Source organism: Ochlerotatus camptorhynchus, unplaced genomic scaffold, assembly GCF_037179485.1.
Source record: "Ochlerotatus camptorhynchus isolate MF236.1 unplaced genomic scaffold, CSIRO-AGI_Acam_v1.1 ptg000379l, whole genome shotgun sequence".
NCBI classification, from domain to species: domain Eukaryota; kingdom Metazoa; phylum Arthropoda; class Insecta; order Diptera; family Culicidae; genus Ochlerotatus; species Ochlerotatus camptorhynchus.
Window position 1 is genome coordinate 3,928,986 of NW_027040867.1, and position 22,642 is coordinate 3,951,627.

The window sequence follows — 22,642 nt, forward strand, 5'->3', positions numbered from 1 at the left end:
GCTGGCTGATGGCTGGCTCTTGCTCGGTTGATGCCCAATGTACAATACTATTGAAAAGGTGTGCTTGAGAGAATGAGAAAGTAGTGATTTTCTTTGGGTCATCTGTTTCGTGTTTCGCTCACTCCTATGTAAGGATACGGGATTGATGACGTCATTAAAGGTTACTAATACAAATCAAAATATAAAATGGAGAGCATGAATGCTATTGATCATGACAGATTTAGTTTTCAGCGCGAAGCCATCAAGGTTTATAGATGGACCCGAATGCAGTCGAAAGTTTACACGGAGAAAAAATACTACCCAAAGTTTGAGTTCTTTTTACTGCAATTAACTTTAACTCCAACGCAGGCAACCCCGCATAAACGCGAACCATAACTTGACCTTACCGATAATAATTATAAATTCAGTGCCAACATTTCAAAGGGGCGTAATTGCTTTTGTAAACAATGACTTTAGCCATCAATTTCTCGCGAATGAAATCTTACCTCTTCAAAATAACAATGCTAGCTGGTAGAGGAAACATTCCTCTACCTAATGGTGTCATTATTTTTCATGAGTGAGCTTTTATTCGCGAGAAATCGATGGCTAAAGCCATTGTTTACAAATGTAATTACGCCCCTTTGAAATGTTGGCACTGAATTGTTTATAATCCCTCCTAAACTTTAACTGAAATGGTTATGGAACTTTACATGAACGTTTGTGTGATAAAGTTTTAACCTTATGTATTATTGTTTTTTGAAAGCGGACCTCACAAATAATGGGTTGTTAAGAACCATTACCATTCAAAATTCTTGTTTTCTCCATACATTTTCGAAAAGAGAACTATATTAGAACGTTTTTACTTATGGTTTGAGAACATTAATGGTTATGGTTATGATAGTCAGTAAGGTCCATTAATGGTTTTGTATTATCGCTCAACTTTACGTGGAATATATCGTGAATTGGTAATCAGTAATTTACAGGCAACCAATTCGCGATATATTCCACATAAAGTTGATCGATGTTACAAAACCATTCATGGACCTTACTGACTACCATAACCATAACCATTAATGTTCTCAAACCATAAGTTAAAAGGTTCTAATATAGTCCTCCTCCCGAAAATATATGGAGAAAACAAGAATTTTGAATGGTAATGGTTCTTAACAACTCATTATTTGTAAGGTCCGCTTCAAAAAAACCATAATACATAAGGTTAAAACTTTATCATTAAACGTTCATGTAAAGTTTCATAACCATTTCAGTTGAAGTTTAGCAGGGATTATAAACAATTTTTAACCATTTTCGGTAAGGTCAATTTATGGTTCGCGTTTATGCGGGACGGCTGTAATTAAATTAATTCCATTAACTACTGCTTTAATTACATTAATTAAAAAATTTAGAATATTAACTACTTTTTAACTCCATTAATTAAAGTCAAAATTTCGTAATTAAAGTACATTAATTACATATTCAATACTTTTAATTACATTAATTACGGATGGATAATTTTAATTGGGTTTTTTAAGGGTATTGAGGTAAATGCATATTCGTAATCTGCATTAAAAATGGAACCCAAACCCGAAATTTCATCAATTTTGGTACACTGGAACTAATTTAAATAAGTACGATTACATTTGCAAAAATCACCTTATTATTTATTTATTTATTTATTTATTTCGTCAACCAACGTAGACTAGTACAACTAATACAGTTTTGTTTTCTTAAATATATATATTTATATAAAAAAAAGTAGTGTCAGCTTTCTTGTCTTTTCTTTTATGAGTTGTGTCCCTCGGTGTCACTTTGTATGGAAGCGAGTTGTCAGTTTGTTAGTTTAATGTCAAACAGTGAAGTTATTATTTTGCTTTAATTCTTGATTTAAAAATCGAGATGAAAGTGTGTGGGTTCGAAAAAAAAATTGCTGTGATCCGAAAACGAAGCTTTTTCAGATGATGTTTAAAAAACGATACATTTTTCAAAATTAAAGAACCCAATTACCGTCAGTACTACTTCAAAACGCATTATTTACTTCAAGTACTTTTGATTGCATTTTAACTTCAACGCACCGGTTCTTTGTATTGCGTGCCCCTCGGCCTCTCACTTGCCCTCGTTATTGACCACTTTGTCAAGCAGTTTTGGTGTGACTTTCTACCAGCGATTTCACAAAACTGGACCAACTAAGTTCTATTTTTTAATAAAACGCAGAAATGTTGGCTACTTTTCTCGTGGTTCTAGAAGAAAAAATCTCAAAATAATGTTTTATTTCAAAGTTCAAGTGGTAGTAAACGTCATTTTAACTGCTCGGATTGTTGTCAAAAAACGTACGAGAGACTCGACCCTCGATTCGACCCAACGATATAGTTCAGCCAAATAAGTTACTTATGAGTATATTGCATATTCTCAAATTAACGTGAATTAAACTTGATTTGAGGTAGAATATCCCTAATAAAAATGTAATGGTCAATTTGCTTAACGACGTGTTCGAGGTATCATCCAAACCATTTGTGGACTAGTTCAATCATTTGGGTTATCGTTCGTTTGTAATATTTTATTAGGGATACTTAAGAGTATTTTTTGTTGTGTTAAATGGAACGTAAAAACCATTAATTTTCATATAAAATTGCGCTATTAGAAAATCATATCAAACGTATCTTCTTTCCAGGTGCCTCCTTTTTCTCCGAAATAGGGGAAATGGCGAGGGATGGATCTAAGATTGGGCCCATCGCTAAAAATCTGCTATTGATCAATTTTATCTAGATGAACGCGGATGGACGGATCTCTTTGGTCGTTATTGAAAATTTAGTCGATTGCTGAATTTATGTATGGGCCCAAATTAGGGGCATTTAGGCCGACATTACATCCTTTTCCCCTACACACTTAAATTTTTTCACCGAGATTCCAAAAACCGATTAGTTCTGCAATTTATTTCGCTGAGATTCAGTAAAACAATTGCCGAGAGTTAGCTAACAAATATCATTTTGCTGAAATATCAGCTATTAAACATATATTTTGCAGATATATTTATCAGCTAAAGTTAATGCCGAGGTAATCGGCTGTTGGAGATTTTACCGAGCTAGATTAAGTGCACTGAAACAAATTTTCATATAGTTTTCATTGGGAACGCACATGATATTTTTCCAATAACAAAATTAATTATTTTTACCTGAAATTCACATAACATTCATATGATCACATGAATTCTATGTGATAAATCACATAAACTTCATTGGACACATAAGGCTTATGTGATTTCGTGGTGCGATTCCCAATTGACCACTTCGTCAAGCAGTTTTGGCGTGACTTTCTACCAAGGTTGCAAAGACTCATTTCAGCTAAAACAATGTTTTTCTAAATTATGAAATAATTAGATGCCATGATCAAATTTTGAATTGGTTGGATACAAGAAGAGGTTGCAAAGAATGTGTTTGACATATTAAACCTGTTTATTTCACTTCATGAGAGTCACAATCAGCGATTTTTCACAAACTCACTCACTCACTCACTCACTCACTCAGCGATCAGCAAATCGCTGATTGTGACGCATAGAAAGCAAAATTTACAGGTTTTATGTTTCCAACGCATACTTTGTAACCTCTTCTTGTAAGTTACAAGTAAAACATGCCATCATACCATCTTTTGGTTTTATTATTCCGAAAAACATTATTTTAGCTGAAATGAGCCTTTGCAACCTTGCTTTCTACATGTGATTTCACAAAACTGGACCAACTAATTTCTATTTTTTTGTGAAACGCACAAATGTTGGCTACTTTTTTCGTGGTTCTAGAAGAAAAAATCTCAAAATAATGTTTCATTTCAAAGTTTGAGTGGTAGTGAACGTCATTTTATCTGCTCGAATGAAGTGGTTAATTATGAGATCAGATCACATGAAAGTTATGTTAAATTCTAATGGATATTTTTCATCGGAAATGTGATTTATTTTTCAGAGTTTAAATTACCGAAGTCGGTAAAATTTTACTGGGTTTTTAAGCAGCTGAGTTTTCAGCAATCAACTCAGTAGTTTTTACTTTGACTGAAAACTTGGTAAATGGAAAAAATCCCTGAAATGTCAAAATTTGCCGTTTTAGTCAGTAAAAAAATTCCTGGCTTTTTCAGTTATTTATTTGCTTATATTATTTTTGCTGGTATTTTGATGAATAAATATCAATGCGTAATAAATAAAATATTTCGGATTTTTTCAAGATTTTTTTAGGAGCTCCGGTTTATTTGTTTAGAGGCATAATAGCATTGAAGCTGTTTAAACTAATCTGGAGTCTGGAGCACTGCTACACACAATTGAAATTTCTTGCTGCAAATTCAATGGAACATCTGGAAGATCTTAATTTTGGGTACTTTTTCATCTCCGTGTATATAAGGTGCACAGAGAAAAAAAATACCCTAAATTTAAGTTCTTTTTACTTAATTTTGATTAATTTTGAGTTTTGCATCCCACTCTCACTTTTTGTTGTTGTCAAAAATGGAACGAGAGATTCGACTTTCTCATGACTTTCGTTCAATAAGCTACTAGCATAGTGGTAACTCTAAGACTAGAAGGTCCAAAAAAACGTGTTCAACTTTTTGGCTCAGCTCTGGTACTCTCTTCGGTCCCAAGCTAATCGATTCACCCCTCGAAACATAGGAAAAACCAATAACCCCTCAATTTATCTGTCAAACTTTCATAGCGAATCAAAACAAACATTGCGTAGTACTAGAATTTCGACTAGAATGGGGTACGTTAATCGTTTGCTTGGGACCAATAGGCTAGTCAAGTAGTGAGCCAATTTAAAATCATTAGTTTCGTATTGATTGTTGCTACTACCATAGAGGTAACTCTAAGACCACTGGGTCCCGAAGAAAATCATTATTATTTTTGGCTCACTCAGTACCAGAACAACGGTCCCAAGCAGTCCCAAGCTATTTCACTCACCCCTGCATGTTCTGCATGAATCCACACACCCCTGATGTTATCTGCCAAACTTTCATAGCGAATCAAAACAAACATAGTGTAGTAATAGAATTTCAACTAGAATAGGGTACGTTAATCGTTTGCTTGGGACCAATAGGCTACTAAAGTGGTGAGCCAAATTAAAATCGTTAGTTTCGTATTGATTGTTGGTACTACCAACTACGATACTTTTAAATTGACCGTTAAATGCTTGTTCGATGAACAACTTGCTAGTGTTATGTCTGTTTGTCTGTGATATTACTAACTATAATACATATCTAAGCCCGTTGGGAAAATATCAAAAAATCAAATCTCATCAACGCCCAAGATCACGCTTGATTTTCATAGACAAAAATCAACAAGCAAGCAACTGCGGTTGATTTTGCAAGCTGTGATATCGCAGCTCGGAATATCAAGCTAACAAACTCACCAACTGCAAATCTCACCAAACTGCTTTCTCTTTCTAAGAAAACGATGTGCAATTGAATCATTTTTGTGTCGAGTCAACTCTCAGCTTGATTTTTGCACGTAGTGAATAGGCTCGCAATATCAAAGGAGCTTGTAAAATCAATATCAAGCATGATATTTTGTTCCAATCACGCGTGATATTGCGAGCGCGTTAGAGCGGAAAAATATCAATTGATTTCTGATTTTGTCAACACTGTAAGCCGCTCAAATGCGCACGGACGAATGTAACAAAAAAGGTCGTATAATCTTGATTGGTTAAAAATCGTTTATTTTTTAACAGGAACGCTATCAACACAGACAAACTGTGGTTCTTATGTGTATACGCATAACATTCAAGTGTAACCACACATACTATTCATTTGACTCATAAATTTCATGTGTACTTCTGAGTGGATTCTGTTTATGTGTGGACACATGAAAATCATGTGGAATTTTACATGGAAATTCGCCAATAAAAATGTTTCAAGTTTTTTGAGTGCTTGATTTGGTTCAATTTCATAGCGCCTCCTATAAACTGCAGAAACCATGCTCCATATACGTTGCGGAACTTGCAGCTATATTTTACACCTTTTACACAGTAGGGCGAATTGCCTCACTACCTTCTGACCATTATTTCATTTTTACGGATAGTCTTAGCTCATTGGCGGCTATTCGTTCAATGAGGCCGATGAAGCACTCCTCGTATTTCCTGCCTGAAATACGATCTAAACTGAGTGCTCTATCTAACTGCTCCTATACTATCACTATACTAATAGTTACTTTCTAATAAGGAAACATTGAAGTAATAAAATTAGGTTGTTAGCGGAATGCTTAAATAAAACAGGAAAAAAGGTTATCTTCCATTTAATTTCACTTAATTTATTTTGGAAGACGTAAATTATAGACACCTCAAAATCAAATTTTCCCACTCAAATCTAAAACCATCACTGCGCTGATTTGCTGGTTTTCTTCTTAAGAAAAACAAATTCCTAAATTTGCATCGTTTATTTTATTCATGTTTCTTCAATTTGATAATGAAAGAAATATACAATTCACCTTGATTCATATGTTTAACAGTGCATGATCTTATGTATTAGGTATTACTATTACGCATTTTACATTTACAACTTAGCAGCTAGCGTTCATTATCAATCGTAATCGTTTCGTTCTGTAATGCTTGCAACATAACGACGTATTCGTTATCAATGCTACCCACGCCGACAAAAATTATGATTATGTACACAAAAAGTTTGCAATTATGCATGAAAATTACGATGAAATTTATTCGATGACCATGATGATAGAAAGAAATCACATTTTATATAAAAATATACAGAGTTTTGGGATCGAGTAGTCGTTTTTTTTATTTGCTCTTCGATTTTGCCACGTGCGAATGGTTCAGATTCTGGAAACAGCCACAGCCAGTAGAATTGATTACTGTAGAGCCCGCGGCGAGCTGTCCCAGCCCCAATATGTGGCCAAAGGACCGGTAACGACGGTAAAAGACGACGGAATCCGCCGGAACAGCTCGACTCATCTGATCACTGAAAGTGGCATCAGATGAGCGCGGTAGTAGTAAGCACAGAAGCCCACCAGAATGGAAAATGCAGTCGTCACAAAAACCGATCGTCGCGTGACTGGCAGGTGTGGTAATAGGCGGCCAATGAACGAATGACCTCCCGGCTTTGCCACGCTGCGAGCCTTCCGCCGCTCGCGATCGCGTTCCTCCTTAAGCCGCTGCTGTTTCCTGCAGGGTAAGCGGTTAGTTTAAAATCAGTCATTAAAAATATGAATATAACAAAACTTACTCTTTGGCAATCATAGTTTCCACATCTTTTTCGACCAATTTGGGAGGGTATTTCCGGTAGAGAACTTCGGCATTTTTAAGAAGGTATTCAAAGGGTAGATCCTCCGGTAACTAATATAATTAAAAATAACATGACTGGAAATCTCAAACAAATTATTTTGAAGTAACTCACTTGTGACAACAAACAATGTAGCGAAGCCATGTCGCAGTCCTCTTGGAAGATCTCACTCTGTCTGTACAGTACGATCGCGGAGGTCACGTATATAGGCAGAAGAAAATCAGAGGCTAAGAAGTAATCATACAATCGCACCACCGACCGGTACGAGTTGAGACTGTGTCCAAACCATGTCAGGTACCAGGGCAGTGCGAATAGTGTGCCAACGGTTGATCTACAAAACATGAACCATGTCCATCATAGTTATAGTGAAGTTAAGCACGATCATAGAGTTTTGAACTTCAACTCACCGCTCCAAATAATCACAAAGGCCTGCATTCTCCCTCCTTACCAGAGGATAGATAAACATTAGCCTTCGTTGAGTCGGTTCCATTGTTTCTTGCATGCATTCGACCAAATGGTTGGTGGACAGAATCTCCATTACGTGAAATGCTACCTCCTCACCAACGACAAGTAAGAATGTGATCGCTACATCGTGGTAACCCTACGGTGGAAGAAGATTTGAAATATCGTTTAATACGTATCATGCCGCGCTTTCTAGCAACTCTAGCATGCACAGCAGGTGCAAGGGGTGGGAAACTCGCACTAGGTCACTCTTAAATTAATGTTAGTCATGAGTATCTATTAAAGGTGTCCCCTATGCCCAGAAACAGCTTTCAACTGAACAAAATGAATAACTGTGCAGTTTGAGGGTTGTTTGCCACCACTTCTGCTTCTAGCACCTTACCTGATAGTACTTGAGATGTGGATGCTTGATGATGACTCGTAGAATTAGTACGGTCAGTTGATCCTGCAGGGCGACACGCTGTTCGTAGGGAATGCCTGGAGGAAAGCGCTTCAGCGAACGGTTCACATCCAACACTACCTGATTGTATTCTGGGTGGCTGTTAAGTTCCTCGAGTGACGGTGCCGGGTCGACCTGCTTGGGATCGACACCAACCAACAGGGGCCACACCCTGCGACGGAGGTCGTCTGCAATGTTAAAGAGTATCATAATTAACGGCTGGTGTTGGTGGTCAGCGTAAGTGCCCTGTATAATGCGACCAATAATTAATAACTCTTTTCTACCCATAAAAGTCATACTTTGATTTACGGTTGAGCGAATTTGCAGTCAATTTAATTGTTTATAAGATAGTTCGAACATACTGAGAGGTAAGCACATATCATCGGTGAGACACGTGTGTGAGAAAATTTGCGAAAAAGTCTAAGGGCACCGATAGGATTCGAACCCACAATCCCCATTCAGTACAAGGGTGCATTGCCAATTATACAACGGTGGACCTATATGGTCTACGGATGTATTTGGCTAATGACATTTGAGTTTCGAATCCATATACGGTTCTTTATTGGAACGCACGAATTTCATTCTAAATATTTGTTGCTTCGAATTTCTAGAAATAAAACCCAGTTTTGAAGATGTATGACTTATTTATTTCTTATTATCCCATGCATGACTTTTTCAATTTCACCCAGAAAGTGGTGGCTTAATCTATGACAAATAAAAACTTATCGCACTCGTGCTCATCAGACCTCTTATATCAGACTGCCTCGGTGACAAAAGGATAAATGATTCTCCTGTTGATGCCAGATGATTTTTTTCAAAAATCTGATGAGTGTAAAAAAATATGTCTGTATTTGTCTGTACACTAGAAAAAATCGTCTTATTGCTGATTACGTATTTCCCACAAGTATTTTAGCTCACCACACACTAAACTGAATAAATAAGTATTTTTAAACTTAAAAAAGTGCATTTTTGTGGTTTTATTTTATTTTTAGTAGTATACGAAGACAAAACTTAGAAAGCATTTTGTTGTTTTTTACGAGGTTTTTTAATCACGAGATTTAAAAAGACTTTGCGCATCTAAATCTAAGATGCACGAGCAAGAGGGAATTAAATTATAGAGATTTTCACGTCCGGTTGTATTGGTGCGATATGTGAGAGTGTGTTAGTGAATATCCGAGGAAAATACATAACAAATCGATGTCAAACTCATTTTGACAGATCTACTTTCATACATTTTTTAGGTTAGCCAGAGGAAAATAATAAACAACTTTACACGGCGTTGAACCCGCTAGTGTGCGTGCGTTAAACGTCACTAATCTCTACACGGTAACCGCAAAATATCCAATAATAACTACAAAGGGAGACTGGGACTACCCATTAAATTAGTAAAAATATTACCCATTTATGAGTATTTGTTACTCAAAAATGAATACTTACTACTTATTTTTGTAGTTGTAATTACTCATAAAGTGGAGGCGAACCAGCCCACACGGAGATGAAAAACTACACAAAATTAAGTACTTTTCCCTCAATTCCGGGGTTCAGCCCAATAACCCAAATTTGAGTAACTCGCATATAGTAGTTTCCATTTAACACCAGCAAAAAAAATTACCTACTCTTAAGTATATTCTACCCAAAATTAAGTTTAATTCACGTAAATTGAGAATATGGAATTTACTCAAGAGTAACTTATTGGGCTGAACTATATCGTTGGGTCGAATCTCTCGTTCCTTTTTTGACAACAATAACGAGTGCAAGTGAGAGGCTGAAGTCAATATTAAGTAAAAAGAACTCAAATTTTGGGTAGTATTTTTTCTCCGTGCAAGGCTGAAAGCCTCCCTAATAAAGATAAATAATAATACTCATAAATGTGTAAAATTTTACTCATTTAATGGGTACCCTAATAAAAAATAACCATTATCAAACGATAGCCCAAATCGTTGAACTATTCCACAAATGGTTTGGATGATACCCAGAACACGTCGTTAAGCAAATTAACCATACCATTTTTATTAGGGTAGTCCCAGTTTCCCTCGAAAATGCTTACTTTGAGTCATTATTGGGTATTTTGCGGTTACCGTGTATAGTGATGAACAAATCGACAGTGAGCATGCATAAGGGCGAATACGCGATGATCGATTCTCTTCATCGATTTTCTCTTTGCATTGCTACAGCTAAGCGAAACAATTTTCTAGAATTTGTTCAATGCAGAGTAGTAACAGGTTGTATTGGCTATCAACAGCAACAGCAAACGCACCGATAAACATTCAATCTAGCGAGTTATTAACGAAAGAGAAAATCGACGAAGAGAATCGATCATCGCGTATAGGCCAAGGGGGGGAGGTGGCTGTCAAATACGAACAATCGTCGCCTACCTCGCATAACTGGTTCCAAACTTAAGCAAGCCATAAGAAACCTACAGCGTTTGTTTACGTTTGGAACCAGTTTCATACAAGATGATCAGTAGGCTGATTTGACAGCACGTCCCCCCCCCCCCCAGGTATAGGCCCTTATGCATGCTCACTGTCGAAATCATTCTTCGCCGTCGTCGTGTGCTAGAAAAAGAAGACGATTAAACGTCAAAAAGATCAGGTCCAGGGGCCTGACTGGCGGCCATGTTTTTGATGCCATCATCTGCTCTTGTCTTTCTGCTTACAACACGGTTTTCCGTCCCTTTCCACCATGTATACGTCGGGCCGTATTTAAATAAGGCCCGTGATGTTGCCTACTGTCAAACTTATAGGATTTATATAGGGTTGCCAGCCCCTTGATCAGGTCCATAATCAGTAGAACAAAATTTGCCAGATGCTTGCACCCTTTAGAAACGTACCATACTCATAACAAGATGCACACACTCGAAAATAATTTTGTTTATTTTATGTTAAGTTTCAGGAACCAATTGGTAAAAATCTGTACTAGATCTGTCTTCAAATATCCAAGGCGTAACGAGGGGGCGACACATCTAAATCTCGATTCTAGATGCTCAAAAAATCTCACACTAGCGAATAAATCTTCGAAAAATCTTCTTTCATTTCTCGCATCTACTTGCATCGCGCATAATTTTTTTGCAGGAAATCTTCAAAATCGTGATAAATCTTCTTTCTATCTACTCAGCGTACGCGCAGCTAGCCACAGCAAAACACAATATTTTCTGCATCGTAGATAGAGTCGTCCCCCTCGAGGCGTAAGGCAGCTTTACTCTGAGTTGCATTTTTGCAGCGAGTAACTCGTGAGTTACTCAATCACTCATAAAATTCGACACATTTTTATTGGCGAATTTCCATGTAAAAATCCACATGATTTTCATGTGTCCACACATAAACAGAATCCACTCAGAAGTACACATGAAATTTATGAGTCAAATGAATAATATGTGTGGTTACACATGAATTTTATGTGTACACATAAGAACTATGTGTCCGACACATATATATCACAGACAAACAGACATCATGTAAAACATCGTCGCTAGAACATTACCGCCATCTGTTGAATACACTGTGGTGGGTAGTACGCTGAACAGATGGCGCTAGTGTGTAAACGTCAGACGCAAGGGAATTGACTATGCGCGCCACAGGTGGCGGTGCTACCAACTACGATACTTTTAAATGGACCGTTAAATGCTTGTTCGATGAACAACTTGCGAGTGTTATGTCTGTTTGTCTGTGTATATATCATTTGTTTATCAAATTGCAAAAATGCATGTGTGGGACACATAAAATAATCATTGAATTTTTATTAGGGATGTACCTCAACATCACCGGCATATAACTGAAGAACAAAACATGCTCCGAATATAATAAATAATAGTTAAAAGAAAAACAAATAAAACAACAAAACAATTTTTATGGGAATCAAACGGTACCATGAGAATCCAGAGCTTGGTTCGTAGTTTCATCTAGCGGCAGGTTGTTGATCCATGGGAATGGGATCACTTCGACGAGTATCAGAGGACGTGCAGGGTACGTATAATTTGCCGTATCTGGAGTATTTGGTCAGGCGGATCGAGTTCTTCTACCACATCGAGCCTGATGTTTCCTTTTTGTTATTTTTTGCTTGACAGCAGCTTTTTGGCTTCGCACCTCCATGTGTTGCGTAAAGTGGGAAAGCATATGACAGTGATGTTGCGCACTGAGCAACGTGATTTACTCGAGGTGCTTCAAATTTGAAATTTCTCATGATTAGGAGTTGTCTTACCCCTTGCAAATATCTGTATAATGTCTAGTCTGTATTGCAAGAGCAAATTTTAAGTCAAAGTGTATTTACCAGGATATTCGGGAGAATTATCAATTAAAGGGTGATACGGTCAAAATTTGGTCAAGGGAAAACGCGTGTAAATCGGTGAAATCGTTTATTTAAAAAATCAAATTAAATTTCTTTTTCAAGTTCAATTAGTATAAAATTCAGGAAAAATATTCAGTTAGGCTTCCGCTTTTCCAAATCCGAATTGCCGGGCCTTACGCTTGACCCCTGCCATCAGATTTTGTACAGCCACCTTGTCCACCTTCTTCGCCGCAGAAAGCCAGTTTGCCTTGAACTGCTGCTCGCCCTTAGCAGTTTTTTTGGTCTTCTTTAGGTTCCGCTTGACAATAGCCCAGTATTTCTCAATTGGGCGGAGCTCTGGCGTGTTGGGAGGGTTCTTGTCCTTGGGAACCACCTGCACGTTGTTGGCGGCGTACCACTCCATGGCCTTTTTACCGTAATGGCAAGATGCCAAATCCGGCCAAAACAGTACGGAACAACCGTGTTTCTTCAGCAAAGGCAGCAGACGTTTATTCAAACACTCTTTCACGTAAATTTCTTGGTTGACAGTCCCGGAAGCTATGAAAATGCTGCTTTTCAAGCCACAGGTACAGATGGCTTGTTAAACCAGATATTTATTTGCGAACTTTGACAGTTTCATGTGCTTGAAAACATCTGCTACCTTTCCCCTTCCTTTTACCGTATAAAACTCCTGTCCCGGAAGCTGCTTGTAGTCGGCTTTGACGTAGGTTTCGTCGTCCATTACCACGCAGTCAAACTTCGTCAGCATCATCGTGTACAGCCTCCGGGATCGCGCTTTGGCCGTCGTATTTTGTTTATCATCGCGATTTGGAGTCACTACCTTCTTGTAAGTCGATAGTCCGGCTCGTTTTTTGGCTCGATGCACGGTTGTAGACGATACACCCAGCTTATTTGCGGCATCTCGGAGAGAGAGGTTAGGATTTCGCTTGAAACTACCGGCAACTCTCTTTGTCGTCTCAGCGGCTTCCGGTTTTCGATTTCCCCCCGATCCAGACTTCCTGGCTGTCGACAAACGTTCCCCAAACACTTTAATTACATTTGTAACGGTTGATTTGGCAACTTTTAGCGATTTTGCCAACTTTGCGTGCGAGTAGCTCGGATTTTCGCGATGCGCGAGCAAAATTTTGATACGCTGCTCTTCTTGCTTGGACGGCATTTTGACAACTGAAGAGTGAATTCCAAAATCAAAATAGGAGCAACATTCTACACACAAACACCTTCAAAATGAGGGGTGTTCAAGTTTTTTAAATGCAAAATTGAAAGAAAGACGTCAAGTTGATATTGACCAAATTTTGACCGTATCACCCTTTACGTCTCCTTACGTGCAGCCCATTCATCATTTTAGGACCACCGAAATCATCTTAGCAACAAACAGTTCGATTAATTCACTTTAATAATGAGAAAGCAAAACGACGAAAGTACACTTTTCACGGGTTTCTCAGTGCTGTTACTTAAGGCAAACGGCATCTCCATAGAAATCGGATGACTTAAGTAACATCGAAAACTATTTTGATCGGAAGGTGATTACGTCAAAAAGCAATTCGACTGGTAAATAAATTTAAAAATGGGATGTGATCCTATATTCGGACAGTATATAGTGTAATAGCAGGAGCATCGATTGACACTGATAGCTCGACTTTGTTTACCTTTGTTACATTCGACGTAATGAAAATTTGCTCTTGATTAGGTCTGTACGAGACTTCAAAAATCTGCATGAATACAGACATATCTGTATATCTGGCACCACTGGCCCAAAAAATACACCTAAAAATATGTTTTAACGAATTATTCGGTTTCTCATTAGTAACCGAAGTGGTTCGGTTGAAAATTAAACAAAGTTTGGTACTATTTTCTAAAGTGCACACACTGAAACAAAATCTATTGGCAAAAATACTATATTGCTGGTTTAAATTAAATACCCTCACCAATAGAATTTTGCAGAAAACATTTTCATTTAATTTTACTATTATTTCTATCAATATTACTATGCATTTTGAGCAGGCATAGTAGTTTTTCCAGAATCATAGTAAAATTGATAACATTCATAGTAAACTATATTGAATTCATAGTAGATTTAACGGTAATAAGCGTGGTTATATTGAAAATAAATGTTTTCTGTAAAATAGTATTCGTAACTATGGTCCTTGTTTCAGTGCAGATTAAACTTTATAGGTCCAGAGTGGATTAAGAAATAAATTTTTAAAATTCGACATTTATTGAATCTTTTGTTGATCCTAACAGTGACTTCAGCTGATTTGTCCTGCTGCTGAATACTAAATCTAGGGCAAAACTTCTAAACTTCGAAATCAATGGTTTGGTAACGTTTCACCGATAACCGTTTTAAACCCTCAGTTACTGGTGTAAGAGTTGTCAAAGTACGCCTAAAATGATCCCTTGGTCTTGTATCGATTACTGCTTGAATTGTTTTTTCTTGATACCCATTAAGTCTAGCGATTTAAAAAATGTGAGCTAATTCCTTTTATTTGCCTGTATCGCTAAGAGCAAAAGATTGTAAACAAACCAATACTGCATATGTGTGCGTTCCTTAGAGAAAAAAGGCTATAGAAAGATGGCCACTGCTTGGTATGCCGAAAATAAGTAAATTCCCCTACATAGATATTCAAAACATTATTTTTATATGTATAAACATGAAAGACGTGAGTAGGGACAATAATAATTAAATTTAGGCGAAATAACATTTTTTTTGTGAATTTTACGCAGGGATACGACCTCTTCACCTTTAACGAGGTGTACGCGCAGGAGGATACGCCTCCATGCGGATGGTTCATTTGTTGAACACAACAATAACAGGGAAGGAAATTTTGAGGTGAGGTATGCGAGGTCTTTTATTTAAAGAAAGCCAGCGGGAGCTGGTTGGAGTTATCGCCGAATATCACATTCAGTGCTGAGAGATATCACCAATGTTAGTTGACAGCTGACATTGGTTGATCCTTGAATTTCTCTTTATGTAAGTGATAATCTAAAGTGCGAGTTCTCATAGAGGCAGATGTCACTTCTGACACACAGAAGGCATAAGGTCGTATGAATAAAAGCGTTTATTTTACTTTTCCCGTAAGAAAAGCACGGGAAAGTAAAGTCAACTCTTTTTATTCACACGGCACATAGGGTTAACTACCCCATTTTCGGCATATTAAGCACAACCCGCACTTAGTCTTTCTTAATCTAGCGCAGTTTAGCACCAAACGGAATGTTATTATTACTGATGGCTTCCAAATTTATTTACTTTTCCGTTTGTACCGTAATATTTGATAATGAGAAACCAATCGTTGAGATATTGTCAAAAGTATAACACTGCTTCTTGACGCCAAACTCGGCCTACGGATTCTAAACTCGGCCTAACGCATTGAAACGCCATTGAAACGCAAATGAATTCACTATGGCCTAGGGGAAAAATTTTCTTCGGCAATACCTTAACCTATTATCGTCAGGGGGGTAAACAACGTCCTTGAGAGCTCAATTTTAGCATGTGGATACATTGTGTTTCAGAGCAACTATTGGCCAAATTTGAGTGCTCTAGGACTTTGTTTACCCCCCTGACGATAATAGGTTAAGGTATTGCCGAAGCCAACTTTTCCCCTATCGGATGAAGATAAAAATTGATTCGGTCGGAGCGCTTCTTTTGTTTTTGTGAATTATGGGTGCAAACCTTCATATCACGCGTTCTCATTGATTTTGTTCGGTAGCTTATTAACTAAAGTATCGTACCAAACTCATAATTGACTTTGTTAACTCTGAAATCATGGAATTAATTTGTATTTTCTGCACGATAGGCCCAAAATGGGCGATTAGGCCGAAGTAGTTCTCTACCTACATGCGCTCTGACATATGTCGTTTTCGTTTTTGCGTTGTAGCACCGGTGTAGTGTAAGCAGGAATAAGCGCGAGTCTTTGACAGCTCAACATCATTTGTTTGTAAACAAAGGTGCATCCTACATCTACACCCTAAATTATTTCGGTGTACGGCAGCCCGCATAAACAATAGCCATAAAAAGTGCCCAACAACCAATTCGCGATACCATCCCAACTTTATGTGGTATGATCGTATCATCTATGATATCGTTAGTGTATGGTCACAGACAAACAGACGTAACTCTTTGAAAAAGTTTTTCTTGGAAACATAGTATTTCAAAACATAGGGCCAGTGGTGGCACAAGTCCTGGAGTTTAACATTTTTTCCTTAACATTTGATACTTTTTGCGATAACCATTGTGACGACACACAAAAACAAACTGGCAAGCGGCAAAAATGTCATGACATTTCTAAACTGTTTTCTGCCAGCGACAGAACATTTTCGCACAAATAAGCAGACAAGACCGGCGGCGCGCGCGACATAAATTTATGTCGTGTAGAATTTTGCTGATTTCTGGCTAATTACTGCATTTATTTGATGTTTATTGCATGGAATTAAAAGATAAGAATGAAGACTGACCACTCATAAGCATTGATGTTAAAATTATGCGTAAATAAGGGAGTTGGTAATTTACTGTCACACGCAAGCCTGCAGCTAAAATTTCATTACAATAAACAGTTTGGAAAAATCAGGCTGCGAGATTTTATTTATTCTCTATCTCCGCTGTTCGCTTGGAATGTAGTTATACACGGTCGCCCGTGTGCTGGCTGTTTTGTTTCGGTCTGGACGATGGTTTTTCAAAAAATGTACTGTTGCCACCTCTGCATAGGGCCTCAGTAACGACATTTCTCGGGCTTCTCGCGGAAAACAAGCTTGCTCGCTCGACGTTTCTCAGTGGAACTGACAGCTAGAAATCAAAAGTGTGTGAGTGATCTGGTGTTAATGGTGCTGAATGTAAACATAAACAAAGCAGAAATTCATATGAGGGTGAACTGTCAGTTCTACTGTGATCTGTCAAAAGTTCTTGGTAAACAAAAAAGTCAGCTGTTCGCAACTGTCTCGTGGACAGCCTTATTAGTTTTTGTTTGGAAGAGTTCATTAATTATTGTTTATTCGCGGTAATCACTGTGAAACTTGTAAAATGGCCAGTGAGTAAGATATTTTTCCATCTACGTCAAAGCAGCGGAAGCGAAGCTCGCAATATTTTAAAGACATTGCTAAGGAATGTGTCAAGGAACTAGATAAACTATTTTTCTACCTGTTCAATAAGAGCAAAAGTTGACCCATTCGGTACTAAAGATCCGGTGGCAGAAGAAGCGATACTGTGGCTAGAACAGAATTCTTGTCCGTGGAGCACAGTTCTGGACAAGTGGATTGTGTCTTTTGATATAAGGAGACCCCACTTATTGAATTCACAAAACGTCGAAGAGGTTCTCACAAGACATCGCCATGGATAGCAGATCGTAAGTAAATCAAACATTCATTTATTCATATTCAAACAATATAGTAGAGATATAATAGAGAAATAGAGCACAAGATTGTGCGAATAGTGCGCAGTACTTTCAACTTTAATTTTCTGTAGTAAGTATTTCTAAATATCAAGTGGACCAGTATTGCCGGTAATATAAAACAAATATAAGTCAAGGTCTCTGATTCAGGAGGAATATGGATGAAGAAACGATGAATGGTTCTGTAGTAGATTTGGGCGATGAAAATAAAGTAATGAAATAATTATTCAAAATAATGTAATAATATTTCTCTTTCTTATTTTTCATCCGTATTATCGTTGTTGTTATTCACATCGTTATTGTTATTCACATTCTCGAATATAGAAACTTCTGTAAAACTTCGAACATAGACAAATTTTCATGTTCTGGAACGGGGAAAATTTTCTCGAAAAATCTCGATATCGAAAAGTTGTAAGATTCTGATATACATTTTAGAGATATTGGACATTTTTTTTTAATGCTGGTACTTAGTAATTCGCGATCTTTAATTTAAACAAATTTAGAAAGGGTAGAATAATTTACGGTATGTAAGAATATGTTAACAGCTCGAGAAATATGTAATGTTTTTAAAGTATAGAAAAGATTTCACATAATTTATCTTAAATCTGGGATTGGAAATTTGTTGATTCCTGACTTGTAGAAAATACAATTTGATACGCTTGGAAAAGAACTTCTGAAAAGAAAGAAGTTTCTGCTACATGATTTATCGATGTTTTCCGATACTAAAGCTTCCGGCTTTCAAAGATTAATCAAAATTCAGGTCTTTGAAAAAATCTCTAGCGCTTGGAAAGTTTCCTAGACCATTTTTCAGCATATTAGGCTTGGAAAACTTTCAAGTTGCCGAAGAGATATCGGAACCAGAGTTTATTTTTTCGAAACCTCAGAAAATTTGTGATATCTCGAGATCATATACAATGGAAAAAATTGTATATCCTAATTTTTCTTGAAGATAACGGACTTGAAGCAAATACTCTGGCTATTCTATTTAAGAATTTTAAAGGCTGTTGTTTTGTTTTTTTTTTCAGTTGTCTAGCCTAGTTTTCCCAGTTTAATTAAAACAGCTAAATATGGTAAAATACCCCAAGTACCATCACAAGTTTTATCGCATGATAAAACCCAAACTTGAAGCATAGATTATTATTCCGCTTAACTGATGACCCCAAAGAATACAGTACGTGATATGTAGTAAGGTCAAAATATGTTATTCTCAATTGGGGATTGGAATTGAGAAGAGAAATCCAACGAAATCCCAATAATGATTTTTGAAATAAGCTTAAAAGAATCTTTACAGCGGATGATTTGAGAATACTTAGCAAAATTTCATGGGAAGATTTTTTTATTTATAGTAATTTTCACACTCTCGGATCATTCGTGCTTTATCAGGGAGAGATTTGAACTCATGATTTTGGAGTGAGAGGTATGGATTCAGATCTTCTTGTTTTACAGACTAACCTCGGTATTCAAAGATGTCAGCACACAGTGCAGAAATTAATGTTTAATAAGCAATGACACCATATGCATTCCAATGACACCATATCGAATTCTATAAATTTAGCTATCGTAGCAACGATTAAATCACCGCTTGATCCGGGCGGAACAAATTGCGAGTGAGAGAAAAGAATAATATGAAACTTGTAAGCAAGAGAATATAATGGTGTATGTGATATAAAGTTGATTGATTTCAAGGATTCTTCAAGACCAAATAATGGCCTACAAGACTGATATAAAATCAAAATTGTTACTTAGGATGAGTATATGTGATCTTTACCGGTGCAATTTGGGTTTTCCCGCATTTTTCCCGGTAAATCCGAATTCCCAGTTTTTTCCCGGATTTCCCGGTTGGATGGACACCCTGGTATGGGAATGAATTTTGATTCATGTAATTTTAATAAGCATGCTATGAATACCATACGTGTTGTATGAAACTATTTCCTGAGCTCAAAAAGCATGTGTTTGTTCTGCAGCAATAGAAAAATGTTGGCTTAGCAGCTCCTAGCCATACATCCTTAGGGATTTTTTTATTATTCAGTTCCAACCTGGATCGGGTATCAAGATCGGCTCTGCTTGTTTTCTAACAAACGTCAGTTTGATTGCTTGTTTTTAAAACCTACCTCAGGTTGAGGTTCGCACTGACAAAAAGTTCGATTTCACACAAACAAATTCGCTATAAATTTTTGAAATGACATCAAAACAGAAAAATGTGCTGTCTAGTGTATACTACTTTTTCATTTGCAGTATAGCATTCCAATACATCGTGAAAACGCTACTTCACTGTGTGACTGATCCATTTTTGTTTTGATAACGATGGCTATTAAATTGTGTAATGCTGCTTATGGGCCGTCTCGCATCAGTTCACCGAAAAATCGTTGTTATAGAGTTGTAATTTAATAATGCATTGAGCAGCCTTTCGTTTCTTTTGACTGAGCACTACTTCACTTTAATTCGAATTGCGAATCAGCACTCAGCAGAGAGTATACTAAACAGCAAAAGGATAGCTAAATTTACTTTCACCGAAGAGACATGCAACTGCAACGTACCCAATGCAATAACTAATGCTCCTCTTGCCCTTGCTTGGTCCATCGAACCGAAATGTGGAAGCGAGCAGAGAATGAAACGTCCTTCAGAACACAATTTCGATGCCACACCAAAAAGCACCAATAAACAATGTACTCACCATTAATGAGTCCGTACTCGGATTTCGCAAACTTCCTCCATTCATCTTGTGTGGTGTTGGTATCGTCCAAGGCGTTTTCGATTTGAATGCGCTTAAGCTTTTCTTCGTGGTTTTCTGGAACTGGAAACAATAAAACTTACTGATATAAAGGAACTCAAACTATTGAACGTGCCATTCTAACATACACTTTTCAAAGCTAAGTTCCGTCGGTTCATCGGACCTGCGATGATTGTTCGGCTGGACAAAAGCAATGTTCTTTCCGGATGGTTGAGACTCCACTAAACTGCCAATTTCTTCCACCTCTTCCGCAGGATCGTCCTTCAGTTCAATCAGCCTGTTGTTTTCGTCACAATATTCTTCGAAGCTCCGATCAGCTTCGATCGAGGTCAGTGATTTATTCTGATCCTCCCCCGAACCGTAGCTGGATCCATTTAGAAGTTCAACCTGCTCCATTATTACACATTACACACACTGCCAGGACGGGGAACAAACAAGTAGGTCAAAAGTACACTCGCCAAAATTTAACAACCACTGAAAAACGAATTCACATTCCCTGAAATACGACACAGACAGCCCGTGAAAAAATGCACTGATTGATTATTGATTTTCTGCTCAAAATAATATTTTCAGTCACTATCACCAATCTGCTGCTGTGTTATTCCATTTCGCTACGTTATCAAAACAAAAGTGATTCAATTTCTTCCAGATGTCAAACTAGTGTTGATGAAACTGTAGTACACATTTGCGTTGTACTAAACTATCAGGGTCGAACTATAGGAGCAGTTATAACGTAAGCTGCAACTCGGATTGACTTTTAATACCGTCCCTGTTTAGATGATCTGCTAAGTGTTTGCTTAGAGTCGTTTTGATTAACTCTGATGTCGACATTAAAGCAGCTGGACAGTCTTGATTGGAATTTAATCCTAGGATAATAATATCAATAAGAGGATCTGGGTTTGTGTGTACTCACACAGACAAACAGACGTAACTATCATTTCCATTTTTATATGTATTTTGCGAACAAACTTACATCCATTGATGTAATATTGTACATGGTTTTTGCTATTACATCAGCTTGAATAACGTTGATTGATATTGACTTCTCGATGCAAGATCTCACTAATACAACCTAGCTAGAGTATCCGTGCAAAATCGATTTGTTTATTATTTTCAACCACGAAATCAGCTGTCAAAGTGTTCGACTTGACAGCGGTTTGTTTTTTATTTTCAACCAGTAAAATGCATGCAATAGTGAATCTTCTCACTAATACCATAGAGGTAACCACTGGGTCCCGAAGAAAATCATTATTAAGCAGTCCCAAGCTATTTCACTCACCCCTGCATGTTCTGCATGAATCCACACACCCCTGATGTTATCTGTCAAACTTTCATAGCGAATCAAAACAAACATAGTGTAGTAATAGAATTTCAACAAGAATAGGGTACGTTAATCGTTTGCTTGGGACCAATAGGCTACTAAAGTGGTGAGCCAATTTAAAATCGTTAGTTTCGTATTGATTGTTGCTAATACTAACGGTGGCAGAGAACTCTATTGTCGCGCTTATGTTAAATTCTCATTTGGTTACGGTCGAAGCGCGCCGCTCATAAGCGTGATAGGGTGCCCATAAGGATTATACACAGGTGTGTAACTTTGATAGTATTTTATGGCAGTGGCTTGAGGAGCGAATCCTGGATAAAGAATCACCGTGTGTTAAATCAATAAGCGCAGTCGTACGGCCATAAACAGAAAACAGATGGTATAATCCCTTTTTGAGAAATTATCTTGCCACACACAATATTACATTTTTTTGCTGTGTTGATTCACCGACAAACAGACGTAGCTCTTCATGCTGGATCATCGTTCACGCATTTAACGACTGATTTGAATATTATCATTTCCGCTAACTACACAGCAAAAAAAAATGTAAAATTGATCAACGTAAATCAAGCGACGTTTGGACGTTTCTGTATATTCTCTTTACCTTGCATACAAAATTGTTTGTGACTTACCCCTAATAAACGGGTATCATACTCTAACGATATCATAGATGGTACGACTATCCCACATAAAGTTGGGATGATATCCCCAACGAGATCCCGAATTGGTGGATAGGCGCTTCTTATGGTTATTGTTTATGCGGGACCCTAATAAAAAATAACCATAAACGA

The 22,642-nt window shown here is 37.3% G+C and overlaps 1 protein-coding gene across 1 annotated transcript; it reads right to left on the reverse strand.

Annotated features, from left to right (window-relative positions):
- Window positions 1–6,379: 6,379 nt before the first annotated feature.
- On the reverse strand, window positions 6,380–21,191 carry LOC135710366 (TBC1 domain family member 20). The gene is made up of 7 exons (XM_065232922.1): window positions 20,659–21,191; window positions 20,474–20,593; window positions 8,081–8,325; window positions 7,644–7,837; window positions 7,351–7,567; window positions 7,180–7,289; window positions 6,380–7,118 (listed from the first exon to the last, which is right to left on the reverse strand). The coding sequence occupies exons 1-7, from the start codon at window positions 20,924–20,926 to the stop codon at window positions 6,905–6,907; spliced, it is 1,368 nt and encodes a 455-aa protein (XP_065088994.1). The 5' UTR covers window positions 20,927–21,191; the 3' UTR covers window positions 6,380–6,904.
- Window positions 21,192–22,642: the final 1,451 nt, after the last annotated feature.